Source organism: Heloderma suspectum, chromosome 3, assembly GCF_057233095.1.
Source record: "Heloderma suspectum isolate Gila_16-S chromosome 3, 16-S_ref, whole genome shotgun sequence".
Lineage (NCBI taxonomy): Eukaryota > Metazoa > Chordata > Lepidosauria > Squamata > Helodermatidae > Heloderma > Heloderma suspectum.
Window position 1 is genome coordinate 26,916,383 of NC_139460.1, and position 14,862 is coordinate 26,931,244.

A 14,862-nucleotide genomic window follows, 5' to 3' on the forward strand; every position below is an offset into this window, starting at 1 on the left:
CTGGCTTCTCCTCCCTTCCCGCCCACCAGCACAACTCCTTTCCACTTTCTCTGGACCTCTCTGGCAGCTGGGGTGGGGAAGATCTACTATCAGATCTCCACTCTCATAGCTGTCTATAGGTGCAGAGGAGGAAATCCACAGCATCTTATGGCACTCCAGATTCTGCCTAGAGGCTGTAGGATTGCTGTTTTATTGTCTTCGCAGCTCTGTTACTGAATTTTACGAATTCTACTATTTCAAATGATAATTATGATTGCTATGATCTTCGTTTTGTTTTAATTTTTTAATTTTGTTGAAAATTGCTTTGAAGCCCCTATTGTACCAAAAGAGAAATAAAAAAATGGATAGACCTCTGGCCTTCTGCATGGCCAACGTAGCTAAAGCAGTAGCTGTAGCATCCTCTGTATAGCTGGAATTTGTTTTGTTAGGTCAAATAAGTAAACATATCAATTAAAAAGGTAATAATTAAGAACACCAGTCCATGATAATTTGTTGCATTTTGTATATAGTAGCATTTTTTTAATATATATTTCTAGCTTCTTCAAGCATTTCAGAAATACAAGGAGTTAGTAAGACGCCCAAGCATTAGCAAAGAATTGCTTTTAGAAAGAGAAACTTTGCTGGCGAAACTTCAAGACTCAGTCAAAGGTAGATATGAAAGAAAATTGCTAAGAACATTTCAGCTTCTGTGCTATTTTTTTTAATATGCAATAATGAACGTTTTCTTAAAGTCTGGTGTGTTGTTGTCTTCAGTAATGTATTATAGTTTGGTTCTTAATCATACAGTTTTAGGGATGAGTCTAATTCCCATGATGTTCAAGTTTGTACTTAAATCTTGCAGTTTTTACCTCCATCAAAATATCCCTGAACTTAAGTTTCACTTATCAAGAAAGATCAAAGTTGTGATAATCCCTATATTTTGGGTGGTGCTATAATGTGTATGTTTTTAAGCATGCTTATTTTCCATTTAAAACAAATCCTGCAGAATCTTGGATTGTGGTACTAGTGCTATTTAAAATGCTAATCAAACCCCAGTCTTATTATGCTAGGTATTAGGAGAAGAATTTCAGTGCTCTCTAGAATTATCTTCAACATTCACTAATGCTTCGCTTGCACTGTTATACAGATTATCAAACAGACTTTGAGGCACGATGGCATGGAACTCCTGGTGATGCGTCAGGGCCACTTTCAGGCAAAAATCTCTCTGAAGTTGTGAATAATATTGTTTGGGTGCGCCAGCTGGAATTGAAGGTACCAATTTAAATTCATGAGCCAATAATATATTAACATATAAGAAAAGAATGTGCTACATCTTCCTTTGTAAGATTTGGATTGACTTTTCAGACTGTCATATCTTTCAAAGAGTGCCCTTAGATGATGTCAGTGACTGAGATTCTGCACCCAGATAAGATGCTTACATTCCATTAAAGACAAGGCATGCAATCACAGCATAAAGGTGGCAGAGTTGCTCTTCCTGGGCCTTGTGAAGCCCTCCCCCACCAACTGTCCCTGCATGTGCTCTTCTGCTCGCACTGCAACCCAGTGGGGCTGGTCGGTAGCATCTGAAGCCCTCCTATGTCTTATTGGGGGCATCCTTTTGCCAGCTGTTCTCCAGGCCTCTCTACTCAGAGCTGCTCCTGCTGGGAGTAGTCTGCATGCTGTGGGCCTGAAGAAGACCTGGCAATACGATGCTGCTGTTAAGAAGCAGGAGAGTTTCAGCTGCTATTGAATGGCCTTGCTGTGTGCTTGGAAGAGTGTGTGTGGAGGTAGCTAGTACAGAGGCTTGTCATAGATTCCTGTGGATGTGGGATTGTACTCAGGAGTCAAGCAGCTTAACAGTGCACAGGATTTCTCTGTAATTTACTTATACATTTGTTAACTGCAGCCCAAGCTATGTATTTCTTGCACAAACCTTTAATTTTGTATGGTTTAAGTTAAGTTGATATATTTGATTGGTTGATGTTCCATTGTTTCAACTTTGGTAATATAGGGCACAATCAGTCTTTGCCCTGTGCATGAAAGTGTGGGTGAACAGCCCTCCTCAAGTATGAGGGAGGCTGAGAGTTTGAGTAGTTTAAAAGTTCTATCTTCTTAGGTATTGGCTTAGTGTGTTGTGTTGCTAAAAGAAAAATGTTAAATGTTAAACTTTTGATCTTTATATCTAAGGTTGATGATGCCATTAAGATTGCAGAAACCCTTCTTTCAGACCTCTCTGGATTTCAAAACTTTCGACGAACTGCAGATGACTTTCTAGAACAGCTTAAAGTGTATGAACAAGAACAATTTGACGACTGGTCCAGGGACATTCAGTCGGGTTTGTCAAATCCAAAGTCTGGTCTTTGGTAAGAATAAAGTATTCTGCAGTGTAAGAGCAGTCTAGAAATTAGTTATGCAATTTAGTAGAACCAGATCACGACAGTCGAACTTGTACAGAAAGATGGCATGGATGTTCTGTTACTCATGCAAATAGTATATGTGAAAATGCCTTGTGTGCAAATTCCCACCCAGTTTATTTCTCAGCCATCTATCTGCCTGCCTCTATCACCATCTCCTCCTCCTCTGCCTGGAGAGGATTGACAAAGTGCTCTGTACTGCAGAGATATTGGATGAGTACCCAAAAAGAGAATAGGCTGTGCTGCTTCTTCTGTTCTTGGGAGTCCTGCCCAAAGTGAGAATATTGGGCTCCTGCTAGGTTTTCTGCATGTTAGAAGACTGGGGTGGGGGATGGGTCAGAGTCCTCACACTTTACCCACAGCTGCAAAAAAAGGGAGGAAGCCACACAGGAAATGGTGGTGAAAAGGTTTGTGTCACCTCTGTTTGCACATTGTATGCCTATATTGTTGTGTTTTAGAATGGAAACAATATCTCAGAGGTATTGGCCAGTTCAGGTTTTCTTGAATTCTTATGTAGTAGTTTATAATGTATTAAATATTGCTACTGCTACTGAAAAATAATGGCTGGTAATTTTAATTTTTTTGTGTAGCATACAGGCCAGCAGTCCTGTTATGGAACTTGATCATTCTGATGGAGCATTAAAAATACATTATTCAGATCGCTTGGTGACCCTCCTAAGAGAAGTGCGTCAGCTCTCTGCCCTTGGTTTTGTCATTCCTGCCAAAATACAGCAAGCTTCAAACACTGCACAAAAATTCTGCAAGCAAGCAGTGATTCTCAAACAGGTATGATATCATAAGTTACAAGTTCTGAATGTCAAAGTGATGGATTGATTCTAGAACATTGTTATGCATTCTTTTAATCATGCGGTTCATGATAGGTTTATCATGCTTCTGTTATAATATATGAGAATACAGAAAGGGAGTTAATTCCAGCCCCAAAAGATGAAGAAAACTTGGAAATGTACAAAAGAACATATTAAAATTTTATCTCGTTCTGAAATTAAATTGAAAGAGTGTAGTGGAATTTGAAATCACATTTGCCCTTAAGAGCTCAAAATCATAGAAGTGTAAATTTAGTTCATTTAATAATTTACATCAAAAGAAATGTACTTGATATAAAATTCCATTAAAAGGATAATGTTGAATTTAAATGTAATTTTATTAGGCTTTATATCACTGAATACCTTTATCTGAATTCTTTTCATTGGTCGCAATTGATATGCTGTAACCATAACCTACAGCCTAGAGAGCCTTCCTAGATTTGGAAGGGCTCCTATGTGCCCAGAATCTCTTTTAGAATTAGAATTTTAGAATTCTCTTACTTTTGATACAGCCTTCAACAGTCTGCATCACAGACTGCTTTTAAAAATATACTGACAACTAAATAAAAACTCCCAGTATGTTCATAGAACAGACAATTCTGTATATTGCTGCTAATGTCTTTTAAATTATATTTTGAAGAGCAAGGGCAAATAGTTAAGTAATAAATGGTGGCAGAAATCATGCTGGTGTCCAAGATTGAGGCTCACATTTTGAACATTTCTTGAAGAGTAAGTGCATTAACTATAAATGTCTGTCTACATTAGATATGGCAGAAACAACCAAATGAAGCATGGGTGGTGGCCATTTGGTCTTCATACCATCATCTTCCAAATAATTAGATGGAGGGTGCAATCTTGTGCTGTCTTACCCCGGAGTAAGCGTGACTGAACACAGTGGGACTTACTTCTGAGTAAAGATGTATAAGTTTGCACTATGAGTTGCTTGTTTACTCAGTATATAATTGAAAAAATAAATAATGTGCTAAATATTAACAGTGTGCAAAATAATAACCAGATAAAAATACTTTAGATTTAAATATGGTGCTTAGTCATAACAGACTTCATATCCCTTTACTTTTATAGGTGGCACATTTTTACAATGGTATTGATCAGCAAATGATTCCAAGTCAGAAGCCAATGATGCTACAGTCTGCTTTAGCATTTGAACAGATAATTAAAGTAATTCCTTTTTCATTGCTTCAACATGTTATTACTCTGTCTTCTAGGAACTTGAAGATTGTCATTATTTTATATGTTTCCTGTGCTGTCTATCGTTTGGTAATTATTGATCAGTAGGTCTGTTTACAACTCCTCTTGTCTGTGGGTCTTGTTGTTTTGCATATTACTTTTAGAAGATGCAGGGGAGCAAATAATTGCCTTTGCTATATTAATAATATTATTTGAAACATAGGTGTCCACACTTGTTTTTCTATGAGAGACTATGAAAGTAGGTTACTCCAATTTGCTTCACAAACAGGACAATGTCAACCAGTGCAGGCTTTTAAGCTTCCATTGGAGGAGGCCCTACCAAACTTCCAGTCCTGTCTGCTCTGTTGGATAGGACAATTAAGTTGCAATCCTTGGCGCTAAGTCCCCTTAAATACTAGGTTCATTCCATATCTAGTCACATTAAGGATCTTTACTTTTGATTATGATGATAATATATTGAAGAATAAAAGTCTAATTTTGAAAATGATTATGTGATAGAGAAATAGGTTTAGCTTGGAGAATGTAGATAGTAGAGAACAGTTAAGTTAAATTGGAACAATTCTTTCCTCATATTCTTGACTGTGTTCTCTTTGCTTTCAATCTTTTCTTTTTTGTCAGTACTGACACTCATCTGTTCCTGAGAATCCAGATGACATTTTTCTAAAACCACTGCATTCTTGTCATCGTCCCTCTTCCCCCCCAAATATTGTCCTGGTGCTTTAAAAGTCCTCTTGACGTTTGACTTGTGATATGCTTGATGAGGGTTTTAACTTTTGCTATCTCCAATACCTGCCCCATTCCACCATCACTGCTTGTTCTAAAATGCTATCTTGCTACTGTGAGTACAAGTACAAATCTTTATTGTTTAAAGCCAAAGGCCATCACAATTTAAAGTTAAAATAACAATTAAAATACATGAGTAAGAAACCAAAAAAAGAAGAAGAAACACACAGATAAAATACATTACAGTAAGAATACAAAGGAAGAGAATTAAAATATTTATAATAAAACAAGAAAATGACACTTCCCCCCCAGGACAATACCGTAGGCACAAGCCTTCCCCTAAGATTGGCTGGAAAGAGAAGTTAAATGCCTTGCCCTCAGCTTCCAGGCAGCACAAGCAAATTTGGCAACCTGTAGCATAATATAATCATCATTACCTGTCAGCAAAGAGCAAACCTGTTTTATAGGGGATCTATTTTCCAAAGAATTAAGAGTATACTGGAGGAATTTGGCTCTTGGGGACTCATCTCGCTACTATGAAATTGAGGAGTTGAAACTAGTGGTCCCTGCTACTGCATCTTTTATGTGATGCTACTCTTGGGATTGGTTCGGAAGCTGCAGTTAGTGCAAAATGCAGTGGCCGGATTGCTCAGTAGAGCTTCCTAAAGGGAGCACATGACTCCTGTGCTAAAAGCGCTGCACTGGCTGCCAATTAGCTACCGAGCCATGTTCAAGATCTTATTGTTGGTTTCTAAGGCCCTGTACAGCTCAAGACAGCTTTCTGAGAGAGTGCCTTCTCCCATATAGGCCATTCCATTCTCAACATTTTGAGGGGGAGGCCTTGCTTAATGTACTACAGCCTACTGATGCTTACTTGGTCATGGTGCGAAGGAGGGCCTTTTACATTGTGGCACCCACCATGTGGAATGATCTCCCCATTGAAATCAGGCAGGCTCCTAGAGTGGAGGGTTTCTGCTGACAATTAAAGGCACATTTATTTATTTATTATATTTCTATATCCCCCAGTAGCTGAAGCTCTCTGGCTAGTTTGCAACACTTAAAACCATAAAATAAAAATGATAAAACGTAATGTAAAAATTTAAAATATCTGTTTGACAGTGTGTTTTCTTGACTGACTAGCATTGCCAGCTACCCTTGCGTATTTTAATGAGATTTTTTTTTTACTGTATAATGGTTTTAGTGATTGGTTTTATTGCATTTTATTATTATTTTGTGAATTGGTTTGATTTTTTTTAATGAATAACAGTATAGAATTTTTCTGAAATTAAATAAATAGCTTTTTTGTTGTGATTTGGAAGCATACTTTTCCCCTCTCTTTCTGTTTTTTTTTTCAAAAGAACCAGTTTTTTAACCTTTGCTTGCATGTTTTAGCATCCATAAATACATATGCTAAGGCGTGGGTTCTGCTTCATTTTATGAACACCAAAGCATTAAACATTTGTCACTTATCCCTGTATTTCCTTTCTTTGGTAGCATTCAAAAGCAGAGGGACAAATAACATGGGACAATCCTAAAGAGCTAGAAGCATATATCAAGAAGCTCCAAAGTGCAGCTGAGCGGCTTGCCACGGAAAATAGAAAGTTAAGGAAATGGCACACTAGTTTTACAGAAAAGGTATGTCTGATTATCAGATGTTAATTTTTCTGCAGTGGAGGAGGATATCCTTATATCGGTTGCTCCTCCCACTCAGTCCGATAGGTAGGAACATGCAAATTAACTGAATTGCCCTCTCAAATGGGAGAGCAACCTACTCCCAGTTTCGTTTCCTGCCTCAGCTCTGAGCAGGTCACTGGAATAGCTCCTCAGGCTCTCTAGCCCTTTATAGCTATAGTTTGCCTCACTTCTTTTCTCTTTCTTCCTTTTATGTCCTTCAAACCTCTGTGAAAGGTTTCACTGAAGTTTCTATCCTGGAAGGTCCTTTTTCTTGTGGCTATCACTTCGGCTTGTAGGATATCAGAGTTGGGAGCCCTATCAATTAGGAAGGAACTCTGTGTTTTCCAGCAGGATGCAGTCATTTGCCTGGATCCAACCTTCATTCCAAAAATCAACTCTGTTTTCCATGTGGCACAGGAGATCATTCTGCCGTCTTTTTGTCCTAGGCCACGTCAGCCTCTAGAGAAGGAATGGCACATGTTGGACCTAAAATGTGTGGTTAAAATCTACCTTAAAAGGACTAAAGATTTTAGTGTCTCTGAATCTCTTTTTCATTTCCTTTCAACCTTCCACCATGGGCAAGAAAGTATCCAAGTCAGCGTTGGCGCGGTAGATTGAGGCTTGCATTTCCCTTTGTTATGATACTTCTGGTACTGCATGGCCTGGGGGGATCTCTACTCCTTCTACACAGAGCACAGCTACCTCTTTGGGACCAGTGCCCCCCTCTGGGATCAGTGCCTTTGCAGGGCCACAACATGGACACCTGTGTCTTTTCTTTGTGAGACATTATAAGTCGGACATCTTTGCTTCAGCTGAAAGCATCTTTCGGCTGGAGGGTGCTTCAACAGGTGGTTGTGGTTTGATTATTAGGGTTAGCAACAACTTACTCTCCCAGTTTAGGCATCGCTATTAGATGTCCCATATAAAAATAGCCTCCTCCACTGTGGGAAAAAGGAATGTTGGTATTTCCTGTGATACGTTCATTTTCTGCAGTCAATGGAGGATATTCTGCCTGCCTGGCAGTAATTTGTTGCTGTTGGGGGTTTGTGTGTGTTCCTTAATTAGTTTTCTTCTTCTGGAAGTTTCTGTTTTTAATAATAAAGTTACTGAACATTTTTGAGGCTGAGCCATCTTCTGATCTGGAAGTAGGTTGCTTTCCCATGTGAGAGAACAATTCAGTTAATTTGCATGTTCCTGCCTATTGAAGCGAGTGGGAGGAGCAACCCCTATAAGGATATCTTCCATCCACAGCAGAAAATGGCGTATCACGGTAAGTACCAGCATTCCTTTTGCTTCAATCTTTCCACTTTGTTGGTGACAATCTTTAGCATGCATGCTTTACGTTCTTCTTGCTAGGTTGTTGGTCTGATGAACATTGATCTCCTTCGGCAACCGCAGCGCTGGAAAGATGGCTTGCAAGAACTCCGAGCGGTTTTTTCCAGCCTTGAGTCACAGGCATGATTTCATTTCTACTTAATTTTTTGAAGTAAAATAACACGGGCAATTAATGTACATGTATATAAAGGTGAACTTTCTGAGCTTTTGTTACAAAATGTTTGTTACAAAATGTTTGTTACAAAAATATCACTTTACAAAAATATCACTTCATGTGGACATATTTGAAAATATTTGCGGTGGATGAAATGTTAAGTTCAGCCATGGAGGTGGTTAGGTTCATGATGGAGGATCCTGCTTTGTTTGCAGCTCACTGGCAATATATCTTGTAAGTTACCTTACATGGTAGATGGGAAGATAAGTGAGATAGGGCTCTATGTTGTAGTGTATTGAGCCAGTGGGATAATGATTTCACTTTAAAATGCTTATTACACATTTCCGTATTTTTCCAATTAGAAGATGTTCTGTAGCAGAATAAAGCAGCAGAAACTCTGATGAAGCTCTTGGCCTAGTGACCCTTCTGATTAACTTTGATGTTGGGGGAACTTGCACTTGAATGCTGAGTTGCCCTTTATTTCAGTGACTGGGAATCTAGATGTTCCTTCACGTGCAGTGAGAGGTTGGATTGGGGTGCTTGAGTTGAAAGGGATCCATTAAAACATTTAGTCTAGTCATTCAGTTAGTCCAGTTATCTGTTCTATTACAGGTTACTCCATGGCTAAACAATCCTCTGAGATGTCTGTATAACCTTTTGTTGAGAAGCAATTCCTAGGCAATCTCCCTAGGCAGTTTGTTTCCATAATGAATTGTATTTATAATCAAGAATTCGTAACCTATGTCTGCATTCTAACATTGCCAAATTGTAGGGTTTCCTTTCACATGATATGAAAGCATGGAGACAACACTGGAACCATCAACTCTACAAAGCTCTGGAACATCAGTACCAAATGGGGTTGGAGGCACTCAATGAAAATTTGCCAGAAATCAACATTGATTTAACTTACAAGTAAGATCTTTCTTCCAGTTGATAAAATCAATGAAAGATGCATGTAATGGAGACTGCTTCACTGTGTGTGATTTGAGGATCAAGATCTAATATGCTAATTGTTAATGTATTTTTAAAACATTTTTCAGACAAGGGAGATTACAGTTTAAACCTCCTTTTGAAGAAGTACGAGCAAGATATTATAGAGAAATGAAGAGATTCATCTCTATTCCTAACCAGTTTAAGGGAGTGAGTGAGACAGATGAGGAGTGCATTTTTTCTGTCATGACCGAAAGAAACGCAAGTGGATTTCTGACCACTTTCAGTAAAGCAGAAGACTTGTTCCGAAGATTGGCAGAAGTTGCAGAGCAATTTAAGGTGCTTAAATAGTTGTATTTGGTTCAAAGACTTTTAGGGATGGGTATTTTAGAAGCAGTTGAACTTCCATTTGTATTACTTTGTGTTTACTAAAGGCAATTAAGTTTAATGTCAAGCACCTGAAAGCCTCTTCACAGTTCATGTGACAATCATGTTTGCTGTGGTGCTACTGCTGATGTACCTGTGTTTCTTGCAGTAAACACATAAAGTGTGAAGGCAGATGGGCCTCTCTTAACACTCAGGGACATGAACAAGACAGCTCTTCAGCACATGTCTGTTGCATGTTCAGGGATGTGTGCCGGTATAAGAAATGTCTAATTTGATGTGTGATAATACATATTAAATATTTAGCATTATGAGAGACAGACTGCATGCTAATATTCAAGGAAAGTTAGGAATTCCTTTGTGGCTAGGACTTGCTAACTCAGCCTTCCCTAACCCAGTGTCCTCAAGATGCTTTGGAGTACAACTCCCTGGCCGTAGAATCCCTGTCCAAATGTCTGGAGACGGTGAGTGGCTGGATGGGGAGGAATAAGCTGAAGCTGAACCCTGACAAGACCGAGGTACTTTTGGTGGGAGACAAGAGGAGGCTGGGGGATGTTGACCTGGTGTTGAATGGGGTACAGCTATCCTTGAAAGACCAGGTCCGCAGCCTGGGGGTCATTTTGGACTCCCAGCTGTCCATGGAGGCTCAGGTGTCAGCTGTGAGCTGGACAGCGCTGTATCAACTCCATCTGATATGGTGGTTGCGCCCCTTCCTTCCCGACCATGTGCTCCCATCGGTAGTACATGCCCTGGTCTCCTCTCGTTTAGACTACTGTAATGCACTCTACGTGGGGTTACCCTTGAAGACGGTTCAGAAGCTGCAGCTGGTACAGAACGCGGCGGCTGGCCTGATTAAAGGCAGCCGCCGGCGAGATCACATCACTCCAGTGCTGAAGGAGTTGCACTGGTTACCAGTTGTTTTCCGGGCCAAATTCAAGGTGTTGGTTTTGACCTTTAAAACCCTATATGGTTCCGGCCCAGCCTATCTTAAGGAGCGCCTCCAGCAGCACCAGACAGGCCGCTTAACAAGATCAGCCTCGGATGGCCTTCTCTCTGTCCCATCAGCCAGGACAGCTAGACTGGTGGGGACGACGGAGAGGGCCTTTTCTGTGGTGGCCCCCACTCTGTGGAACTCCCTCCCTAGGGAACTCCATTATGCCGCCTCTTTAATGAGCTTCCGCCATGCATTAAAAACATGGTTGTTCAGGCAGGCATTTGGGGTGGGTTAGGGTATTTTAGAAAATGTTTTTATTGTAGAATTTTATTGTTTTAAACTGTTTTATTGTATGCTGTACATCGCCCAGAGTGGCTGGGTGACCAGCCAGATGGGCGATTAATAAATTTAATAATAAATTTAATAATAAATAAATAAATACAACTCGCATCATGCCTGACCAGTCTAGTGTCAGGGTTGGATCAGAGCCCAAAGAGCCCCAAAGCAGTTCTGATTCTGAGGAAAAGATAGAGACTGTGGGAGAGGAACCCACGTGCTGTTCAGAAGCGCAGCCGGCGGGAGAGCCCCTCCCTGCTCACATTCCTGAGAGTGCCAGTAACCCTGGCAGGGAGGGGGAGGGACAACAGGAGTTTCGGGATGCTAGGCACTGGCGCCGGGACAAGAAGGAGATGGCGGGTGCCGAGAGGAGGTACTCAGCCTCCTTGCCACGACGGCAACAGCTGTGCCCCGATGACCCATGGGAAAGGGGTGGACTCTCTCCTCTTAGCCCATAAGTTCAGAGGCTTCCTGCCAACTCCCTCCAAATGGAGACCAACGGATTTCTCTAAGGTAGAAAACTCTGGTAGGCAGCTCTCAAGTTTCCCTCATTAGGCTCAGACAGTTAGTATCTATAAGCGTCATTAGGTTGAATGGAAATAAAGCCTTGGAAAAGAGCCCTATCATCTGCGTGTTGATTCTGGCTACTTGAGGATTTCAGAAGGCAGCAAGGGTGCCCCTGACATCTAGCTAGGGCTGATGGAAGCTGAAGTCCAAAACATCTGGAGGGCACCCAGTTGGGGAAGGCTGTGCTCACCAGTAGTGTTTGGCTCAAGTAGTGCAAAATAGGGTATAAGTGGGGCTTCAGGTACTGGCTGTGATCTTACAAGATGCTTAATGTGAATGTACGCACTTGTGTATGTGTGTTAAAATTCTTCCAGGATTTTCCTCTGAAGCAGCTGCCTGAATGAAAATGTAATCCACTTTTGAGGAAGAATTTAAAAAGTCACTGTCTGTGTGGACATTCATTGAAAAAACCAGCTGCAGAAGAAATAGGTGGAAGAACCTTGGTGTGATGTGCACATGGATTACAGCCATTGTGTTTAAAATGATTAATCTGAAAGGAAGTTTAGGAGTAGCCCATAGCTGTGTGTGCAGAGGGCAGGTTACAGCATCCTTTAAGTATGTAAATAGGCTTTAAGGGCCACTTATATACTGTGCATGTGGACTCTTCCTCTGCTGTATGCATAACCATGCAGACAGATGAGATGTATCCATGGCAGGCCCTCCATGCCTCCTACAGGGCATGTCACCTGGGTTGACCCAAGCAGACAGTTTTTACCTGCTGGAGGGTCTGAAGAGTTAACCTGGAGCCGGACGTTGTTTTACAGAAGAGTTGATTCAAATGGAGGGCATCATGTGCTGGAGGTGGATGTGTCACAGCCCTTACTGGGGATCATGTACTCACCAGGTCACATCCTGCAGGCTGTGGGATTGGCAAAAGGGCCAGGTAGATGTGATCTCTGAGTCCCACAAACACACAGAGGCCTTTCTGAGTCCTGCCGTTTCCTCTAATTTCCTCAAAATGGCCTCATGAATCCATGACTCCTAACATGTGTAGAACACCTCCTATACTCCAGCATAAGATGCCCCATCCCCCATGGACCAGTGACTGATCCAGGGTGTGATGCAGAGCTGCCTGCCTACACTTTCCAGACTGGAAGCACAGCATTGCGTTTTGATTTATTATGACATGAGTTTATGTAGGCAAGAGTCAACCTCTTCAGATGCATTTGAGTTACTAGGTATAAGGTTTTTACTTGTCTTTCTGAAAGGGTAGGATTTATTAAAAAAAAACTGAGTACCTAATAAAAAGATACTTCATTTTCTCTGTTATAAAAACATGAATGCTATACCAAAGGAGTGGGTTATAATTGGACAAGTAGATATGGAAGCTCTGGTGGAGAATCATCTTTTCAATGAACAGGACTGGGAAAAAAATTTCAAAGCTCTAAAAGTGAAAGGAAAAGAAGTGGAGCGCCTTCCAAGGTATTCTATAGTGGAAGACTTGTATATGAATAATCAACTACTGCATGCATTGGTTTTGATAGCATGTACTGTGTGAACAAATCCACTTTATGGATGGATAATCTTACAGTGGAATTTTGAGAATTTTCTCGCTCAGGATAAGTGTCCAATCTAATTCAGATTTTTTTTCTGTTTTATGTCCTTCCTTTCCTACAAGTAGCTGTAGGTGGTGTAAGGATAAAAATAGGGGAGGTCTATTTACAATAACCCTGTGAAAATAGGTTAGGTGGAGAGGTAGTGACTGGCCCAAGGTCACCCAATTAACTTCTTGGCTAAGTGGGAACTTGAACATGGGTCTCCCTGTCAATTTGGTCCTAATTAGTTTGCCATTGAAAAGCATGTACTCTACTAATTTCAGAATCTAGACCAGTTGAGTCTGAAGCACCCCAGTGGGTAACCAAGACAGCACTGAGTCAGCATGAATAATGTTAATTTAATCTTAAACCTAAGCCCGATATATTAAGCTTAAATCCTAAACTTAACTTTTAAATTTAAATCTTAAAGGCATTTAAAAATCAAGTCTGATATCAAGATAGTTCTAAGTCCCAAGTTCAGAAAACATTCTTAAGTGGCAAAGCTAGCTTAAAGTTGACTAAGTATCAAAGAGGTCAGTATTTACCAAGATTCTTGGGGCTGATAGTCCCACTAAGATCTGAGGCAAAGAGACATCTGTGATACTAGTTCATAAAATGCCTGTAACCTGAAGTTCTCTAGAAGCCTTCATGTGTGTTTGGAAGTACAGTACAAGCTGGGACTTCCCTTTATTTCTATAACAGAGATGGCTCTTCATTTAGCTGTATGTGTAGAGCTGGATGTACCCAATATTGGAGTAAATGGGAAGCTTCTCTGGGGGCTGTCAGTTGGTATCTGAGCTTTTTTCAACCACAAGGAAGTGCTGGATTAGGGCTGCTATGTTATTTCTATAGGTAGCTGTAGAATTACTCTTATTCTTTGCAGATAAATCCTTAGGGTTTAGAAAGCATTCCTCACAGTACAGTTGGATTCATTCAGAATTCCTACTGGTGCCAATGTGCTGAAGTTGTGTTGTATTTAAATAAATGTCCATGGTGATGTATCCCAAAGTATTTATGTGATACGTGCAAAGTACTTATGTCATGATTTACATATATGTGAAAGATTTTCTTTGGTATGCATTTAAATGATAAATACCACAGCACTGCATTAGACAATGACCCAGTTTAGGCATAACAATAAGCCATGGTTTGTTGTTACATGCCTGAGCCTTGAGCTTGTGTGCTCTCCATCCCGCTCTCATCATGTACAAGAAGAGACGATTGAAAACTTTCATTTTTGAATGAACCACTGTTTCTCATTATGTCTGAACATGGCTAACTCTGGTTTATTCTAATTGTGGTTCGTTAACAAACCAGAATATCAAACCACAGTTTGGACATAATGAGCTTTATTCAAAAGCAATAGTGGAAGCTTTCAGTTGCCTCCTTTGCCTATGAAAGAGGAGGAGGAGGAGGAGGAGGAGGAAGGGAGCTGAAAGTGCATGAGGTTTGTGCAGTCTCAGGCTTGTAACATCAAACCATGATTTGTTATATCTGAATTAGACCAATCAATCATATTTCAGATTTGTACTGTTTGAAGTTTATTTTAAACTTTTTATAATATGTAATATAATTAATCTTCTGCCTTAATTCTTGAAGCACTGTGAAAGTAGACTGCATAATAGTGAATTGCAACCCTGTGAAGTCTGTAGTTGATGATCTTATCCAGAAGTTGTATGATACTCTTGTGATGTCTTTGAGGAAGTCCATTCAAGGTAACTCTCAAATGAGAAATATTTTCCAGTTTTATAAAATAGTAATAAATACTTTAGTCATACTCCTTCCCTGAAGAACATTTAACTTTATCAAATAAGTAAACAATATGCTATACTTGAGATTATAGGATTTAGGAATATAAACTGTA

General features: G+C 40.1%; 1 protein-coding gene across 14 annotated transcripts in view; it reads left to right on the forward strand.

Annotated features, from left to right (window-relative positions):
- The window catches only part of DYNC2H1 (dynein cytoplasmic 2 heavy chain 1), a 278,032-nt gene that overhangs the window by 11,923 nt on the left and 251,247 nt on the right, over positions 1 to 14,862 (forward strand). For all 14 annotated transcript variants that reach the window (XM_084842673.1, XM_084842676.1, XM_084842677.1 and 11 more), the window contains 11 exons: positions 537 to 648; positions 1,127 to 1,251; positions 2,167 to 2,342; positions 2,984 to 3,179; positions 4,301 to 4,396; positions 6,644 to 6,784; positions 8,180 to 8,278; positions 9,085 to 9,224; positions 9,353 to 9,581; positions 12,758 to 12,885; positions 14,598 to 14,713. In XM_084842673.1, coding sequence (XP_084698799.1) covers positions 537 to 648; positions 1,127 to 1,251; positions 2,167 to 2,342; positions 2,984 to 3,179; positions 4,301 to 4,396; positions 6,644 to 6,784; positions 8,180 to 8,278; positions 9,085 to 9,224; positions 9,353 to 9,581; positions 12,758 to 12,885; positions 14,598 to 14,713 — 1,558 coding nt within the window. The remainder of the gene's footprint in view (positions 1 to 536; positions 649 to 1,126; positions 1,252 to 2,166; positions 2,343 to 2,983; positions 3,180 to 4,300; positions 4,397 to 6,643; positions 6,785 to 8,179; positions 8,279 to 9,084; positions 9,225 to 9,352; positions 9,582 to 12,757; positions 12,886 to 14,597; positions 14,714 to 14,862) is intronic.